This window comes from Ochotona curzoniae, unplaced genomic scaffold, assembly GCF_017591425.1.
Source record: "Ochotona curzoniae isolate NIBS_2020 unplaced genomic scaffold, NIBS_Ocur_1.0 scaffold_461, whole genome shotgun sequence".
Classification (NCBI taxonomy): domain Eukaryota; kingdom Metazoa; phylum Chordata; class Mammalia; order Lagomorpha; family Ochotonidae; genus Ochotona; species Ochotona curzoniae.
Genome location: NW_024467120.1, coordinates 7,006,423 through 7,025,656, shown reverse-complemented (window position 1 = coordinate 7,025,656; position 19,234 = coordinate 7,006,423). Strand labels below are relative to the sequence as shown.

General features: G+C 47.8%; 1 protein-coding gene across 2 annotated transcripts in view; it reads right to left on the bottom strand.

The window, feature by feature from the left end:
- The window catches only part of E2F3 (E2F transcription factor 3), a 77,712-nt gene that overhangs the window by 3,006 nt on the left and 55,472 nt on the right, over positions 1-19,234 (bottom strand). Inside the window, exons 2-4 of one of the 2 annotated variants that reach the window (XM_040967745.1) lie at positions 6,309-6,420; positions 5,109-5,328; positions 3,808-3,966 (exon numbers count right to left, since the gene is read on the bottom strand). In XM_040967745.1, coding sequence (XP_040823679.1) covers positions 3,808-3,966; positions 5,109-5,328; positions 6,309-6,420 — 491 coding nt within the window. The remainder of the gene's footprint in view (positions 1-3,807; positions 3,967-5,108; positions 5,329-6,308; positions 6,421-19,234) is intronic. The other variant, XM_040967746.1, reaches the window with a different exon arrangement.

Sequence of the window (19,234 nt, the reverse complement as noted above, 5' to 3'; positions counted from 1 at the left end):
TGCGTACCCCACTCCCCTTCTGGCTCTGCCAACATGTGAGGGTGCCCCACGGAATCTCTCTGCTAGGGACACAGCTTTGTTCTGCATGTTTCTACCAAGTTCATGACTATTTACAACAAACACAAGAGTGCTAGAGTTAAATGAGCAACTTCAAAGCAGCATCCATTCGGGTCAGGGGGTGTGAAGGCAGGTTCCCTTGGAGTTCAGGTGAGGCCACGGTCTCCACTGAAGAATTCTGTCACTAAGACTGACTGATGGCACATTCCAGTGTGCAGAAGATTTAACTTCTACTGATCATCTATATATTTTTAAACCTTCGGTTACTCTCAGCTGTCATGAGCAAGTGTCAGCAGCTACCAAGTGAATCGATAAGCAGTGAATATGGAGGAAGAACTCCGGATGCAGCCCAGGCTGGCTCTCTGCATTGTTAAGTGCATGGGAGCTGCTTCTGCCTCTATATTATCTACAGATAAGAGCGTCATGGCTTCTGTTGGAGAAACTACCCTTTGTGTGAGGTTATTAACTCAGCCAACATTTCGGCATTCACAGGAAGGAAAGCGATGTCCAGGAGTTCTGCAACCTGAGTGAAACTCAGAAACACTGAGTGAGGAAAAAGAGAAAATATTTCAGAACCTCTGGTAGTTATTTTAAGCACTGAACAATTAGGTGGCCTGGCAGCCAAGCCCAAACAATAATCATGAGAGAACACGGTATTTATTTTATGACAAGGGTATTCATGTGAACTGGCCTAGAGAGACAAAACTCTTAAGAGAACTGGATACTAAGTTTTCTAAAAGAACATGGAATAGTATAAAAGAATACACAAAGTTTTAAGCCAGTTTTTTAAAAAGATGTATTCATTTATTTACTTGAAAGGCAGAGTTAAGAGAGAGAGAAGGGGCAGATTCCTCTCTACTGGTTCCCTCTCCAAATGGCCACAACGGCTGAAGCTGGGCCAGGCTAAAGCCAGAAGACTCATATGGATCTTTCATGTGGGTGCATTGGCCCAAGCAAGTAGAACATCTTAGGCTGCTTTCCAAGGCACATCAGCAGGGAGCTGGGTTGGAAAGTGGAGCAGTCAGCACATTAACTGGGGCTCACAGCCGATGCAGATGTTATAGGTGGCGGCTTAACCCATGATACCACAATGCCAGCCCCTGGCCAGCTGCTTTTAAAACATGAACCCATGAACATGTGTAGAATAAAATAGCAAAAAAAGAAAAAAAAATCAGTAAAGAAAAGAAAGGGAGGGAGGGAGAAAGGGCATATTATTCTATTTTGTATCCAGTAGCTATATTGATGCTGTTAAAAACTACAAATAAATAACTTTAGAACAACTAAAAGGTGATACAGCTATACACTGGACTTCCCCAAACTGAAGGGAGAGTGGGCATTGTGGATTAAGCCACTGTCTTGAGATGCTGGCATCCCATGTAGGAGTGCCAATTTGAATTCTGGCAGCTTTGCCTCAGGTTCAGTTTCCTGCTAAAGTACTTGGGAAAGCAGCAGAGATAAGCTCAAGTGCTTGAGCCCCTGCCACTGAAATGGGGAGGGGGAACCTAGACCTTGTTCCAGGTCCCTGATTTCAGCCTGGCCCAGCCCTGGCTGATGCACTCATTTGGGAAGTAAACCAGTGGATGGAAGCGCACGTTTCCTCTCTAACTCTGGCTTTCAGATAAATAATTAAAAATCATATATATATACTAAAAAAAAAAATCAACGAAGGCATTTCTTCAGGTTATGTCATATATTACAGTAATATCTGTGATTTGACAAGTTTAGTACAGAAAGAGGCTTACAGAACCTGCAGGCAAGATGTCCCTTGAAAATAGCAGCTCCAGGGCCCGGCGCGGTGGCGCAAATGGTTAAAGGTCCTCGCCTTGCACGCCCGGGATCCCATATGGGTGCCGGTTCTAATCCCGGCAGCCCCGCTTCCCTTCCAGCTCCCTGTCTGTGGCCTGGGAAAGCAGTCGAGGACGGCCCAAAGCTTTGGGACCCTGCACCTGCGTGGGAGACCTGGAAGAGGCTCCTGGCTTCGGATCGGCATAGTATCGGCCCGTTGTGCTCACTTGGGGAGTGAATCATCGGACGGAAGATCTTCCTCTCTGTCTCTCCTCTCTGTATATCCGCCTTTCCAATGAAAAAATAATAAAAAAATAAATCTTTAAAAAAAAGAAAATAGCAGCTCCTTAATAGACACTGAAGCCAGCCATGAATCTTTTCCCTGGCGGAGGAAACATCCACAACAAGCTTTATGCACACTTAGGGGTGTCGATCACAGACCATGTCCCTTAAGTCTCCAATGTTGAGTCAACAGTTTTGATCTCAACAGCACCTGCTCTTAAGCATTCCGTGGTTTGGTCCTCAACGGAGCCTGCTGCAGCCTTTCTGGGAGCTGGACAGTTCTTAACAGCTACTGAGAGCACTGCTAACCAGGTATTTCCATTACAGCCCACTGTCACAAAGCTGTGTGACAAGGACACATTAAAATAAAAACTCATGGACAATTACTCAACATGCTACAGGAAGGAAAATTTCAACACATTTGTGCACAAGCTGTACTGAATAGGGAACTGAATGGCAAATTGAAAGAAATGGTGCAAATATTATTTTCTAATCTTGCAAACTTAAAAGCGTTTTATTTGTAGAGCCCTTCCGAATTTGCTTCTCTGGTTAGCAGTCTCCCGCAAAGCTTTCATTTCAGGTAACAAAGGCCTTAGAGGAAGCTAATACTGGTGACAACGCTGCGAGCCACATGTTCTGGAAGCTCCCAATCATGTGTAGGCAAGCACACATCCGGTCCCCAATGGGGTTCCTAGCTCAACAGGGAGGGAAAAGGACTGGTAAGTTGGTTTCTTCCCTTGTAAACCCACTCTGGTCACCAGCAGGGAGTCAAGTAATCACATCTCTTCTCAACTACTAACTGTGCACCGGAGGTCAATCCTTTGGTCAACAGGAAATGAACAACCACAGGTAAAAAAAAAAAAAAGCTACCTGAATTGGGCAATGCGTGTTCTATAGCCTTCAAGGGAGGGCTGCTGGAGATGGAACAGCGGAAGAATCTGGGCAGGAGAGATTCTGTGTCTTCACACAGAGGTGTAAGAGCAGAGTCGTCAAAAGCTTACACACACACAATTAGAGAAATCACCACCTGAAACGCCCATATTCTGCTGCTCACGGAGGACAGCAGCAAAGAAGACCTGGTCTCCCTATGTTTCGCTCTGGGGTTGGGGGCACGTCTCAGGTCTGCAGGTGAACAGAAGAGTTGAAATTTCTCAGGACTTTAGGGTGCCTCTGAAATCAGATTTTGGTGTGGGAAAGCAGCATCATGCACTTTCATTGCATGTGTTTCTACGCTGTTTCAACGATAGCCCAATCAGAATATATATTTAACAAATTCCCATTGCTACGAGGTCTGGTGAAAATAGAACGTGAGAACCCCAACAGTGACAGCTGACACCCACCAGAAATCTGTAAGCCAAAGACAAGTCTGCTTAGTGTTGTCACTAATATTACCACTGACACCTTCCCTACGGTTGCACAGTGGCCTTACGTGATGGGTGTGTCCGTGTGTCCCAATCACACAAGGATCAAATGTTTTTAAGAAGACAGTTTCTTACTTGGCTATCAAAACAGATGAAAGGCTTTAGTCCATTAATTATCTTACCATAAATAATTTAAACACACACACACACACGCAATCCTCTGCAAGAAAACCAGCGTAAAAGAAGATCTATCTCAGACTGTCAATTTTGCACATCGCCTGCAAGGCACGAACCCTCAGCGAACCAGTGGCACAAAGGATATCTCTGATTCTCTGAATCCTCGGTTAACAGTTTGAGGTCCAGGGTGCAGCTTTGGATGAGTTCATCTAACTTCTTCTCTTCCTGACTGAGCTCTGTCACTTCTTTTGACAGGCCTTGGCACTGGGCCAGCATGCCCCCGTCCTCAGACAGATTGCAGCCCCTGGAAACCCAAACACAAGAGAGACGTGTCCACTCATGCCAGGCATGGGGGAGGGGGGGAGTCTCTGAGGTCAATGTCCTCTCTTATGACATGGGAGGTGATGCTGCTCACCAGCCCAGAGTCAGAATCAGGTATTCCACACCCCCCTGCCCAGTCCCGTTCAATACAGTCCTATACTTTGCACAGCACATTGGGTGGAAAAGTGCAGCTCTGTTCAGAGTGCTTTCCTGCAAGAGAGGACTACTGGAGCCTTCAGAAGGCCCCAACCAACCACATCCCCTACCACATCTCCTGGAGATGCGGGGCTGGGTGATGATAAAAAGACAAGATTAGAAGAGATGGAATGGTTCAGATGTCAAGGATATCTGCAACGCATCAAAGACTCAGGGGATTTCTGAGGGGTGTGTACCAACAACTGCTAATGAGAGAACAAAGAACAGTACCCTATAGGTTTCTCTAAAACATAGCCCACCAAGGATGACAGGTCATTCCAAAAGGCACACATAAAAAGCCACCCACCCACGTTACCGTGTGTGAATCAGTACCATTTCAACGTCACCCCCCTACCACACCCATTCCTCCCAACATGCTTTAACAGCGTCCTCATCGAGCACCAGCTCTCCAGGCGCTCTGCTTGTAATTCTCTAATAACACTAGGAGGCATTTAACCATCCTTGTGGGAGTACAGGCAACAACTGTCATCACCCCCGTGGTAAGTCTTGCCTTAATTGACATATTACGTGCTTCACCTGCCATTAGAACCATGGGAGAAGTTACTATGTGGTTGTGCCTAGACACAGGCAGAGCCGATTTTTCTAATTCTTTTAGAGACGAGCCAAGGGTCCACGCGTGAGCCTCTGTGCCATCACACGGGTGAGCCCACAGAGCCATCAGTGGAACACCTGATGAGCACTCCAGCTCACATCCCCAGGGGCTGGTTTGATTCACACATCCCTGGCTTAACGCTTGTCAGCAAGAAACCGCCCCTCTCTGACAGCATCTAAACAGGAAGGCTCTGTGAAACGACCTTGAACACTGACTCAGAAGGAGTGAAAGCAGAGGAGGAGAGAGGTAAGCCATGGCTGTGAAGGGTGGGATGCGGACAAAGCGGCCCCAGGTGAGCGCTTGGTGCTCTGACTCACATCCACTGGACGTTGTTCTTGGACTTCTTCTTGATGAGGTGGATGCCTTCCAGGACGTTTGTGATGTCGTAGATCCTTCGCTTCTGCACCTTTAGCACCTCGGCCGCCTTGTTCAAGTCCAACACTCCATCGGGCGACTGGCTCAGCAGCTGAATGAACTTCTTGGTGAGCAGACCAAGGGACGTGTCATACCGCGTTTTTTCTGAGGGAGATTTTGGAGCTTAAAGGAAAACAAAAAATCCGAGCGGGTGTGGGGGGGGGAGGAGGGGAAAGGGAGGGAAGGTAAAGAAATGAAGGGTCTCTTTACAGCGCAGCAAGCCCCTCCCCGCCCGCAGCCCGAGCGTTAGTGTCAAAAGCAAAGCCGTCACAGCTGCCGCTTCCTGGCCAAGCTGCAGAAAGCCACAAATGCCCCATCAGACGAGGAAGGGGCCACAGAGACCCCTTTCCTGGGTCTATTCAAGCAGCTCACACACTTTACACCTAAGGCTACATATACTGATGAGGAAATACCTGGGAAAATCCTTCTAGCAGACCTTTCCATCTGCCTCAATTTTCCTTAATGAAGGCTGTTTGTTCTTACAGGTGCACAGGTCACAGTATGAAGGGAGCATTATGTGTAAGTTACAGAGTGCTAAGACATTCATCAGGTCAGTCTCCTTTAGCCTTCACACTCCACGCAAATCCGCAAAAGGCTGCTTGGCTGTTTCTAACCTACTTTCCCCCCCTCTCCTACAAGAAACCGCGGCCGCACGAGATGGCGAGGGAAGCTAGCCACCGTTTCCTGGGCTCTGCTGATTCTTCCGCTAGCCTGTGCTGAGTGCGCTGCACGGTGAGGTCGGCACAGACATTAGTGATTCTGGCATTGCTCGTCTACACCGGCAAGCCTCAGGCTCTGCAGTCGTGTCCAGTTAGGGGAAGTCAGAATTAAATTTGATTACAGAGCGATGCCCAAGGCTTGCTTTCTGAGTTGAAAAACAAAACTGCACTCAGTTCAAGCTTCTCTGTCTGTGGGTGCGGAGTGACGCCGGAGCCTGTTGCCGAGTGTCTGCCGACTTCAGCTTTTGAATGGGCACAGAAAGAAATGAAAACTAAGAAAGCATGCCCAGATTACCCGCATCCCAGCACGCTTCCAGCCACAAGCTTTCCAAGTCAGGAATTCCACACCGAGGAGAGTGAGGAGAGAAGAGGGAGGATGCTTACTTTTTGGGCTGTCGGGACTTCGGAGTGCAGCTCTTCCTTTGCCCTTGGGGGTTTTTAAACCATCTGAGAGGTACTGATGACCGCTTTCTCCCAGCTCCAGCCTTCGCTTGGCCTGGAACGAGAAAAGCGTGAGGGTCTGTTACCATCCCGAGAGATGGGGAATGAGACAAGAGGCTGTGCCGCTGTGCCCTGCAGACAGCTGTAAACTCACGGCTGGCCTCAGCCCTCTGCTCCATCGTGTTCTGCCGCTTGGCACTCTGGCAGGCCCCCAGCCTCGCAGGTTCGCCCGGTGGCTGTGCTGTCACACAGACAGGCAAGATCAGCCATTCCGTATTCTACGTGTGTGCAAGGCATGAGGCAAAGAAGAATTACAGGCATGTGTCAAGAAACTTTAATTCACTCTCCCCATGAGCCTTCCTGCCTGTCAATTCTGCCCTGGGTTGGACACCCTTTCATGTGTTCAACATCATGCACCTGCTGCGTATTATGGCAGGAGTTATTTTACCTATCTGCTGCAAGTGCAGGCTGTTTGCCCACGTATCTTGGTACAGAGCTGAATTTCTGTAGGTAGTCAATCTCTCTCCAACAAAACAAAGAAGGACTGAGTAGCAGTAATGGCTGTGGAGCACTAATGGTCCTCTGTCAGAACCAATGTTGCAAACACAGTCTTGGGCTTCAACCTGTGAGGCCATCTTGTCACTTCAAATAAGATTTATTTATCCATTTGTTTATTTGAAAGGCAGAAAGAATCCTCCCATCTGTTGGTTCATTTCCCAAACGTTTGCAACAGACAGGCCTGGGCCAGAGAGTCCACCCTGGTCTCTCACATGTGTGCCAGGGACACAAACAGTTGGGCCTTCATTCAGTGTCTCCCCAGGCTCAAGAGCAAAAGCAGAGGAGCTGGGATTTGAACCGGTGCTCCAACACGAGTCACATATATTCCAAAAGGAGGTTCCTCTGTGTGATCAACCCCAAGTTGGCAGTGGAATCTTGGTTCACGTGAGACATGCCCGCGTACTGTCTTCTAGTACTGAGCACTGTTCTCTTAGGGCATAGAAGACAACAGGGTGGACAGGAGTCTCTGCTGTCCCAGACTAGACAATTGTTCACATTTCAACATGTAATGCAGGACTAACATGGTATGGCTCACTATATATGAAGGCTCATTTGGGCGCAGACTGTTCTCAGGAAAGTTGTCATTTCAGGATACCTCTCCCATGGAGCAGAAACACGTGTCTTAACGTAGCAGAGGCTGACAGACATCAGCTACTCTGAGAGTTAGCAGCTAAACCCGGGCTGCCAGGTCCAGCTCCCTCCAGCTCACCCCAGTGGAATCATAAGGACAGTATCTCAAATGGGTAAAATGGCAATAGTGTTTTAATATTGATTATGCTAAGCATTGTATTTTGGATTTATAAAATAGTAAGAAATAATAGTATTAAAATTATATTTCACTTATTTATTTAAAATGTATTTCTTTGAAAGGCAGAGATAGCACAAGAGTGTTCCTATCCAGGTGCCCTCAATGGCTGGGGCCATGGTTCCCTGTGGGGGGTGGCAGGAAAGCAATTATTTGAAGCCACCTTGCAACTTCCCAGGGTCTGCATTAGCAGACAGCCAGACTCTGAAGCGGAAAGCAGCAACCCAACCTATGTTTGCGGGAACCACTCCTAACCTCTCATGGCCTATGTGTGCCTCTGCACACAGGCGATCCCAGCCTGGCTAAGCCATGTGCTCCATCTTGCCCTTTCCCCAAAGTGACCGGACAGGCCAAAGCTGGGCCACCAAGGCCAAACGCAGGGATTTTTCCTAGAAGTGCCAGTGAGGTGGATAGGCTGGTAGCCTAGGTCTGAGAATGGAGCCTCCCCAGGTGAAACAGAATGGAGAAAGGAGAGAAAGATCTGTGGCCACTCGTAGCTCAGTCCCCTAGGCAACATTTGTATATACACACAGAGAAAGTGTTATCTGCAAGGATTGGCTCACACAACTACAGAGGTGACCTGACCCCGAGATCTTCTATCAGGAGGTTGAGCACACATGTTATCTGTATATATATATAAAAAAACCATAAAACATGTATATATACACATTTATACAATCATTTATTACAATTTATAATTTCTCTAGATTGGTATAGCAACTAAATAACACTTCAAATTACCAGGGTATGGAAATTTGTTACATATACTGTTAGTAATTACAAATAATATGAAGTGCTTATGGGGCTAGCATTGTGACACAGTGGGTTAAGCTGCTGCAGCTTACATCATCGACAGCCTATACTGGAGTGCTGGTTTGCGACCTGGCTGCTGTTTCCAATTCAGCTTCCTGCTAATGCAGTAGAAGATGGACCAGGAGCTTATACCCCTGTCACTCACGTGGGACAGACCCACATGGAATTTCAACCTCTTGGCTATAGCCTGGCCCAGCCTCAGCCATTACAGTCAGCTAGAGAGAACCAGGAGATGGAAGGTTCCTCTGTGTGTCCCTCACTCTGAAACTCTGCAAGTAAAATAAACACAATTTTAAAATGATAAAATAAACAAACAAAAAATAAACTAAGAAAACCGAGTCTCCTGGGTATGCAGGAGTCACGGTGGGTCTTTCCCACGTCTTTTGGTTGCATTAGACAATAATGTGTCTGCTGCATTTTAAGTCCTCTGCTTTGGGTATCTGGAAGCTGCTGTTCCAAGTGACGGTCTGCAAACAACAGCTGAACCGAGGTGAGCTGCGGTTCAACAAGGGGCCGGCGGCCCTGTGACAGCAGCCAAGCACTGTGGTCACTTTCCATGGCCGTGAGGGAGCTGCTACTGAGACATGCTTTGTTTGAGGCTGGTCCACCTAGAAGCAGACACCTGCTTTCTCTCTGTGGAAAAGCAGCCCAGGACATAGAGCTGTGCATGGGCACTTCAAAACTTCATGGAAAAATAGGATTAAAAGACGAGTCTATTTGGGTGCAATAATTCTGAAATCTAGGTACGTTTTTACCATAACATGGATTTTCTACAATTTTTTTTAAAGAGGCCTTGTATTCTCTACCCCAACTAAAGCAAAAAGGAAGGTGATGTTGGAGAAGAATGTGGGTACATAAGGCTGGACTCCCAGCTAAGAATCAGCTAGGTAGCAGAAGAAGAATCAGGGTAGCAGCCAGGTACAGTTCCTAGCTGTTTTGTAAGCAAAAGTGTATGGGAGCTTAGGCTGTACCAAGTTCTGCTGCTAGGAGAACTGAGATCTAACTTTCTAAGACCAAGACTAATCTCCACATGAGACTCTGGATACTAAACACTGGACAGATGACGGCTATACCTCAAAGGTCCTTTCATAGCCAGAGCATGGCCCAGTCCACAGCAAAGGGCTCTGCTGTCACAGTCACTCAGGGAATCCATCACAAGGCCCCTAGCCTACGTGGGAACAAATGAGCTAGCTGTGCAAGAAGCGCACCCCAGAAACTGCTCCTGGGGGACAGAATGTAGACGCCTCCTTGGCTGCACGTGTGACACACCCACTTGGTAGGTTATACACCGCCGCAGTAGCCTAGTAAAGGCCTCCTCTTGCATGCCCGGCCTTGCCTTGCACAGCCACCTGCTGCTGTGGAAGAGATCACCAGGGTCTGGTGGAGATGGCCTCTGTTTCCGGTTTCCTGGCATACAATTTCTAACAGTCTTGGAATCTCCAAAGTAATAAATGTCTTTAAAAAAGAGATTTACTTCAGTTTTTATTTTGAAAGGCACATTTTACAAAGAGAGGGAGAGACAGGTTTCACATCTTGCTGGTTCATTTCCCCAAATGTCCACAATTGCCAGGGCAGGATCAGGTGGAAGCTGGGAGCCAGGAGCTTCTTCCCAGTCTCTTAAGTGGGTACAGGGTGTCCCAAGGACCGGGGCCATTCTCTGCTGCTTTCCCAGGTCATTAGCAGGGAGCTGGAGAGGAAATGGGGCTCCAATTAGCACAAACAAGGGGTGTTGGTGCTGCAGGTGGAGGATTAGCCTACCATGCCACCGTGTCAGCCCCTCTTCTAAAATTTTTAACTTATTTGAAAGGCAGACAGAAAATGACAGAGTTCTCTCATTCTCTAGTTCATACCCCCAAAGAATTTTCCACCTAGGTTAGGCTTAAAGCCAGGAAGCAGGAACTTAACCCAGGTCTCCCATGTGGGTGACAGGGCCCCAACTACTTGGGTTCCATCCTGCTATCTCCCAGGGTGTTCATTAGCAGGAAGCTGGAATCAGAAAGTGCTGGGACTCCAAGGTGCTTTGATGTGGGATGCCAGCTCCTAAGAGTCAAAAAACCACCCTGACAAGTTTCTTGTATAAGCTAATGAGCAGAGATGGCTGGTCACATCTAGGTCAGGTAAGGCTGGTCCCAGGAAAGACCAAGCCACAACTACAGGATTAAGACTTAGTAGGGGTTGATCTGTAATTTCAACTGGTTTGCTTGGAGCTGGTGGTGGTGCAGGCTGAGCTAGGCATGACCACGCAATAAATTCACACTCATGGATACTGGGGTTGGGAACATGCTGGGTTGGTCTAGGCTGCAGCACCTGCAGATACAACCAAGAATACGGTGTGGGGCAGGCTGGGCCACAGCATCCACTGCTCAGACATATGCAGGACAGAACACGTAGCCTAAGACTGGTAAGGGCCTAGCACCCATGGACATGGGTGAGCTATAAGTCTGGGAATGGGTCTGGTTGGGGAACTAGGGCAACTCCCCTGATGGGCCGTTGTTCCTGCTCATGAGCATCTGACTTAGGCCTGGGTGTTGCTCAGACCAGGCACAGTAGTTCCAACTGTCCGCATGCATGTGGGGTGGTATAGAAAGGGGGTGGACCAGGCAGGGCCAGGTTAACCTTAGCTCACTGGCAAATTCAAGAGCCAGGTTGGAAGGCTGGGCATGCCTGCCCAGGGTATCACACCTGCTGACTTGAATGAGTCAGGGATGGGAGTAGACTGAGCATGGCCAAGCTATAGCATTTGTCAGTGACTTGGGACTGGGCATGGGCTGTGTCAGGCCAGGCTACAGCATCTGATGGCAAAGGTAAGACAGGGAATGGGTGGTACAGAGCTGGGTCAGAGCAACCACTGGCATGCGCAAGATGGGGGCTGGGAACAGGCCTGGTTGGGGACCTTAGGGGACACGCCGGCTAGGTTGTGGTTCCCACTGGTGAGTGTGAGAGCCAGAATGGTGGTAGTTTGGGCTGGACATGGCTGCAGTGTCCCTTGGCTCATGTGGACAGGCTGTGGGCTATGCCAGACTGGGCTAGACTCCAGCATCCACTGGTGCTCACGAGAGCCAGAGTGGGTTTAAGACAGGTTGGGCTAGGTTTCTGCAACCCCTGGGACACATGAGAGCTGGGCCAGGGCAGGGACTAAGTGTGAATGGGCTGTAACACCCAAGAGTAAGAACTGGATTGGGTATGGGCCAGTTGGGCAAGTCTACTGTTCCTGCAATGACAGGAGGTGGACTAAGTCAGCCTAGACCAAGGACCCACGGGTGTGCGCGAGATCTGCCACTGAGAGGAGACCCAATAGGGGAGCTTGGGGAACTCCTTTGTCAGGAGGCAGTCCCTGCAGGTGAGTGTAAGAACCAAAGCAAGGAGCAACCCACAGCAGACCAGGTTGCAGTATCTGCTGGCATACATGTGACCCAGGTCTTGGGGTAGGCCAGGCTGGGCCAGTTCATCTGAGAACTAGGATGGGATGCAGGATGGGACTGGGTTTAGATGCATCACCACCTACTTCACATTAGGACCAGGATTTGGGGCTGACTGTATAGGGCTGGGTGGCAGCTCCAACCAGTACGAGCTGGAATGGGGACAGACTGGGACAGGCCAAGCTATAGTACCCACCAGCAAATGCTGAGGGGCTGCAGCACCCATCAGGACACATGAGACTGGGACAGAGGCTTGAGCCTGGTAGGGGAGCATTGGGGACTCCAATGCTGGGCCACCACTCATGCTGGTGAGCATGAGAGCTGGGATGGGGGTGAGGGAGGGGCAGAACAGGCTGGGCTAACTGATTATATCCATTGGTGCAGGCATGAGCCAGAATAAGTGCAGGTTATTCTTTGGTTGGGCTTTGCTGAAGCAGTAGCTGCCAAATGCTGGGACTGGAGGCAAGTCTTGTCAAGCTAAACCGCAAAACTACCTGGAGAGTGAGAGATCTGGGACAGGGAGTGGGTTCAGTGGAGAGGTTGTTGGCTCCTCTTTGATGAGATGAAATTCCCACTGGTGAGCATGAGAACCAGGACTGGGGACAAGCTTGGCTGGACAGGTGGTGGCACCCACTGGCATGAGTATGTGCTGGAGGGTGGAGTTGGTTGGGTCGAATTAGGCTTCAATGCCCAATGATGTACAGGAGATCTCAATGGGATGTGGGACAGACGGGATCAGTCCACTGCACATGCTTGCAGACACTAGAATCAGAGCTGGAGGGCTGGTCCAGTGGGGATTATTACAGGTTGCCCTGAAGGGGCTGTAGGTCTCCCTGAGGTGCATGATAGCTGAGCGTGCATTGGCAGGGCTGGGCAGGCCACAGCACCTACTGGTTTGCTGAAGATGGAAGGCAGAACAAATTGATCAACTACCCCAGTGAAGCTTGACAGCAAATTTCTGAGCCAATGCAGACTCCGAGGTAGACTATGTCAGCCAACCGACCTCGGAAAATTTCCTCATCCATGGAGCAGCAGTATCAGCAGCTTCTTAGAACTATCGAAAACACACGAACAGAACCTTCAGAAAATGCCACAGTGGGGAACTTGGGATGCCCCAATCCCTGGGGTAATATGGTGGTTGGGAAGCTGGGCGTGGTTTCTTCTTGTGTCACTCTCTCCTCCATATACGGAAAGAAGAGGAAAATGTGTAAGCAGTAGTCTCACCCACTATCCCCTGATTCTCAACCCTTCCCACCTTGATCAACTATGTAAACATCATGAATAATAACATTAAAAAAAGAAAAAGCCTAGTAGGGGACTGGAGACAGTGATGACTGCACCAGCCGTGCTTGGATAATTAAGCTTCCACAAAAGCAAACCAAGCAAACAAGCAAACCCTAGAGGGGCACACTTTTGGCACAGACGCTCCATGTCCTTTCTTCCACACCTCAGCATAAGCATCTCTGCACCTGTATGCTTTGTCAGAACTTTCATGATAAACTGGTAGATTAAATGTTTTCCCTGACCTCTGTGAGCTGAACCCTGAAAGGGCCGTGGCAGCCCCAATCTGCACCCAGTCTCTCAGGAGCAGGAATGGAAGCAGACTGAACCCTTGGCCTGTGGATGCCAGTCCGTGTCCAGACAACGTCAGAAGGATACCCTGCCTTGGGTCCTGCAGGGTGGATTGCCTGCCTGTGCTTCAGGTCACCAGGCTGAGTGGAGGAGGATGAATGGAGCTAGGTCTTTCATGATTCCTACAAGTTTGTAGGACAGCCTTCCTATTCCATGGCTTCTATTTGGCACTCAACAGAGAGGCTGGCCATTTAGTGCTGGCAGAAGAAAGGGCTGGACACGGGAGATAGTAAGGAGAGCATACGAGGAACTTCTGCAGCATTATCAATGGCAATGTTAATCTAAGCAAGGATTGCGCTAATGTCTTTGTACCAAAAGAAGCTTCTCTTTTAGTCTCAATTTCCATGAATGTTCCATTCATATTGTGTGCCACGTTAGATGCTTTCCACCTGATCACATAGTGTTCACAACTGCACAGGGTAGCTGTTACATTCTCTCTCTCTCTCTCACACACACAGAGTTAGTTATCATCTATCTGTTCACTTTTCAGATGCTTTGCAATGACCATGGAGTGCCGTGCCAGACCCAAATCAGAAGCTCAGAACTCCACCTGGGTCTGCCATGTGGGTGGCAGGGCCCAAGAACTCAAACCATCAAAAGTTGCCTCCCAGAATACACCTAGTAGGCAGCCTGATAGCAAGCAGAGTAGCCAGGACTTGAACATGGTACTACAATATGATACATTGGAAACTCAGGCAGTGGTGTAACCTGTTGTACCACAACATTTAATTTTTCTTCAATGCGCATTTTCCATGGGTTTTGTAAAGACCTCAACATTTTTACATGACACCTTTTAAAAAATGCAGTGCTGACATCCCAAGTGGACACTGGTTTGAGTCCTGGCTCTCAATTTCCAATCCAGTTCCCTGCTATGTGCCTGAGGAAGCAGCAGAAGCTGCCCTAAGTGCATTCAACATGGGAGGCAGAGATGAAGCTTCTGGCTTGGCCCAGTCCCAGCTACTGTAGCCATCTGGGGAGTAAACTAGTGGATGAAGATCTGTCTCCCCTTCTCTCTCTGCAGCATCATCTTTCAAACAAATAATAAACAAATATTTAAATATTGATGCAAATGGTGGTAAATAACATGCAATGCTATTAATAAATTATCTTAGATGTTTGATCCCTATCAGTGCATATAGAATGACCTTATTTTTCTTAGCTGTGCAATACTGTATTAATATACCAGTTTATCTACCTCCCAGTCTCCACTCCTCCACTGTAATCATCTTCCCCAATAAACACCCATGATAATAATGAGGTGCCAGGATCACTTCCTGGGCTTATACTGAATCACTGAAGTCAAGGGTCTACCCAAGGTCTCAGCTCAAAAGTGGCAGATAACCAGGCTTCAAATCCCAGTCTGTTCAAATCATCTGTCAGTGGCCATGACTTCCCCCTTCTTTGCTTCTGTAGCAACCTACGGGCTGCTGTTGTGTAATCTCATCACAACAAATACAAGCTCCAGGTTTCCTCACTGGACCACAGGCTCATGTTTGAAGCAGCAATGATTCCCTGGAGCCTTGTACATAGAATGGACTTGGCTGCAGTTGTTTTAAATGATCCAAGGAACATATTCTCAGAGTCTTTTGACAGGTAAATTACCAAGCTCTCACATCACCTTCATTCATGGAATGTCACACACACACATCCCTCCATATAGTCACGAATGCTGAATTAATCTCTACACATGACTTGGTAAGCTTCTCAGGAAACAGCGGTGAGTTGCAGAGAAATCAAAGTTGTAAAAAGATATGCAGAAAAGGATCCCAAAGGAGTGAAGAGCTAGAACTACAGACTTCACTAAAGTTTTTCCATATATGCATGGAGTCAAAGTTGGAAAAATCCATACCAAAAGTTAGTAGTGCTTATCTCTGGGAAGTGAATGTTCATGGAGCATGTATTGTGGTACAGTGGGCCAAGCCAATATTTCAGATGCCCACATCCCATAGTATAGTGCCTGGTTCAAGTCCCAGCTCTTCCCTTTCCAATCCAACTTCCTGCCACAGGACTGTAGCTCCGGGCCCTTGGATTCAACCTGGCCTGGCCCAGTGAACCAGTGGATGGAAAATTTCTGTCACTCTGCCTTTCAAATAAATAACTGAATAAATCTTTCTTTTAAAAAGAGTGTCATGTCTACATATACAATTATAGCCTCAAATCAGCAACTCCATACATTTATGCTGCTTCAAGGGCTTACGGCCAGTTATTTGAATATTTGTAACTCTGTCCAACAAAAATGACCAACCTCAAAAGGAAAAAACCAGGAAGATACTGTACATTTATATAATAGAATGTCCTACACTTCCTAATGATATGATTTACATACGTGATTTGAAAGAAGCAGGCGTGGATAATGAAACTGCATTCTTAGGGGGAAATCATAAGCACAGAAATCAAGTATTCGAGGACACCCACCGCACATCAACGTTGAAATGCATTCAGTTTTCGTGGTAGGCTTATGGGATCTTACTTCCCTCTTCCTCCATTTTTATATTTCAAAATCATTTTAAACTGAGCGTGGGTGACTTATATAACAAGAAAAGCAAAATTCATTTCCATGTGGAGTTCAACAAAAGAAAGCCTGGTGGTTTATTTTTCCGTCTTGTGTGCCTTTATGGAAATGGGATATGCTAAGAGGGAGGGCATCTCAGCTTCGTGGTGGGGAAGGAAGTGACGTGCTTACCTCCCAGGCAGCTTAACCACAGGAAGAACTACATCATGAACAGGGCATGGCCAGCTCTGTGTTAACAAGCCAAAGGCTAGCAGATCAGGGCCAGGGAGAGGTCTAGATATAGGATCTATTTCACATCAAAACCAAAGATGACACAGGACATTCTGAACAGAAAAGCAAGGAAAATAACCTAAAGCCTAACAATCAGGTTGAGGGCGCCAGAGCAATCATCCAAACAAATTTCCAGTTTGAGACCAGACCACAGCTGGAAATGGCTTGTATTCTGGTTGTTCAGTCAGTGAGCTGGGGCATCAAGATTTTTAAGGGAGGAACACCTAGTTTCCAGTGGTGACTACCTAGTAGCTCCGTCTGGCTATTCACTCTTTAATTCGCTCAAATATTTTGTAAATGCTGTGTACCAAGCCCTGCTTGGGCAGCTAATTATGAAGACAACACGATGTGCAATCAGGTCAAGTACAGGGAGACGCCGTTTGCACACTGTGGGGCAAGAGGCAGGGATGGAGAAGTGGGCGGGTCTGGACAGACTGAGGCTCCAAGGTGAGAAAGTGTGGGAGATGGGAGGGCTGTCCAGGCAGAAACAGAAGTGTTGGACCCAGGGTAAAGAAGGGGCCAGCTCTCCTGTAATGACCACTCCCATGGGGTCAAGGGGTCACTTGAAGAAAGGAGGTTCCTGGGGGTAAGAGCTCTGAGGCTTTGTGTCTGTAAGCCTTTCATTTTGCTTAAAGCAAGAAGTGAGTTCAGAATCCAAGGAGACTGGCTGCTGGGAGCTGGCAGGGCAGAAGCCAACTGTCTGGGAGGAGGAGCTGGTGAAGCGATTGGGCATGCACGAAGTCTAAAGTTAAAACCTTGCCTCCACCTCTCCCTGGGAGCACTGGGATGGACTTAAAGCATAGCCATTTCTCTTGATTTCCAAAATGATGAAGAATGTTTTGTTCTGATTATGACTAAAATCTGAAACAATTTGGGATTCTAACCATAAACTAATGTTTTCAAACTGACTCACAACTTTCGGAACATAACTTTTGTAGACTTGTATAGAATTTGTTCTCGAGAATAATTCAAGACCATGTAAAAACAGCTCTGCTTGTGTCTATGCAAGGAAACTGTGTTGGTTTCATGAGAAGCTTGTTCTCCATGTTTCCGACTGTCCTTCAGGCACACTGGCGCATCTGTCTTCCTTCACCCTGTCACGTGTCCTCTCCAGCCCCCTGCCCCCCAGCTATTCAGATCTGCAGCCAACTGTCCCCCAGTCCTGCTGTGCATGCGGCACCTGCCACACACTGAGTTTCCTACGCTGTGCACAGTGCTGAGCTGAGGAGGTCACCTGCCATTGTATTTGCGGGCACGGCAGCTGAACAGCTCTGCCTATGTTTACAGAGTCCTCCAGTTGATCAGGTTTGCAAGGCTGGGAGCAGGGGGAAAGCCCTTCACTTACAGAAGCTAACGACACCCGATTCTCTTTTCCAGGAAGCTCAGAGTGTGAGTTAGGCCAAGCCCACATCCATTGTGCATTTGGAATCTAGAATTGATCATACAGAGATGCAGACTATTGAAGAAGCTTTTTAGACAACCCCAGTGCTGTGCTCCTGCGGTGACAGGCAGTGCTAGACCCTGGGGGCAGGCTGTGGAGCCTGGGCTGTCAGCTGCCAACTCCTTCTGTGGTTCCAGCTGCCCAGGCTACCTTGTTCCCGCCTGTTCCCTACGCCTCGCTCCCTCGTCTTCCTGAAGATACTGTGAGTTACCCATCATCCTTTCAATCCAGTCCCTTTTTGTATCAGTCAGAGATCGCTACTCTCACATGCAGCTCCGCCATCCTCTGCTCACGACGCCTTCCTGGAACACAGTCCGACAACAGGAAGAAGAGAATGAGACCTCAGACACCTGAAAACATGTTTTATCCACCTGCCGTAGCCCCCACTTTTGACCAAACACAGAACTCAAGGGTGAAATCAGCTGCCCTGAGAATCCCACAGGCATCCGTGCCATCGGTCTTTAGCTCTAGCATTGATGATGCAAAACCTGCAACCAATAGGATTCTCATCCTTTTGATGCTATGTGACCTTTTAAAGGCTATTTATTTTCACAAGCAGAGGGGACCATGAGGTTCTTTTTAGCTAAGGCAGGTGCCATGCTCCCGAACCTCCCAAACTGTGAGCGAAATAACCTCTTTCCTGCATTAAGCGGCCTGTGTCAGGTATTTCATTAGTGATGAAGAGCTCACTATTATTTTGGTAAGATCTCAAGAGGATGGAGATACACATGTGATAACCCGCCTTTCCAAACCAGAAGCAATTCCTTCCCTCTAATTTCATGTATTGGAAAGGTAGAGAGAGACTCAGACAGATTGTACCTGCTGGTTCACTCTGCATATGCCTGAAACGGCCAGGACCAGGCTACAGTGAAGAGCAGTGGCATATCAAGAGGCCAGTCCAGGTCTCCTAGATGGGTGACCAGGACCCAACTGCTTGAGCCATCACCTGCTGGCTCCCAGAGTGCACACTGGCAGGAAGCTAGAATCAGGAGCAGAGCTGGGATTTGAACCCAGGTGCTCTTAAACAAGATGTGAGTTTTCCCAAGCAGTGTCTGAATGTCAGTGCCAAGTACCTTCTCCCTGTTACAGACACTTGTACATATTTGTACAAATATATATTTGTATATATATATATATATTGCACATATATATTTACAAATTCCTGTAAATTTAATTCTCATTTATCAAACTGCCTGCCCACTCAGTGGAAAGCTCTGTGCTTCTAGGAACCTTGTACTAGTAAATGAACTCACCAAACAGGCTATGGGTTCTTTTGCAAGGAGTAATAATTTTCTTTTTTAAAAAAGATATATTTGTTTTTATTGGAAAGTCAGATACGCAGAGAGGAGCAGAGACAGAGAGAAAGCTCTTCTGTCCGTTGAGTCACGCCCCAAGTGATTGCAATGGCCAGAGCTGAGC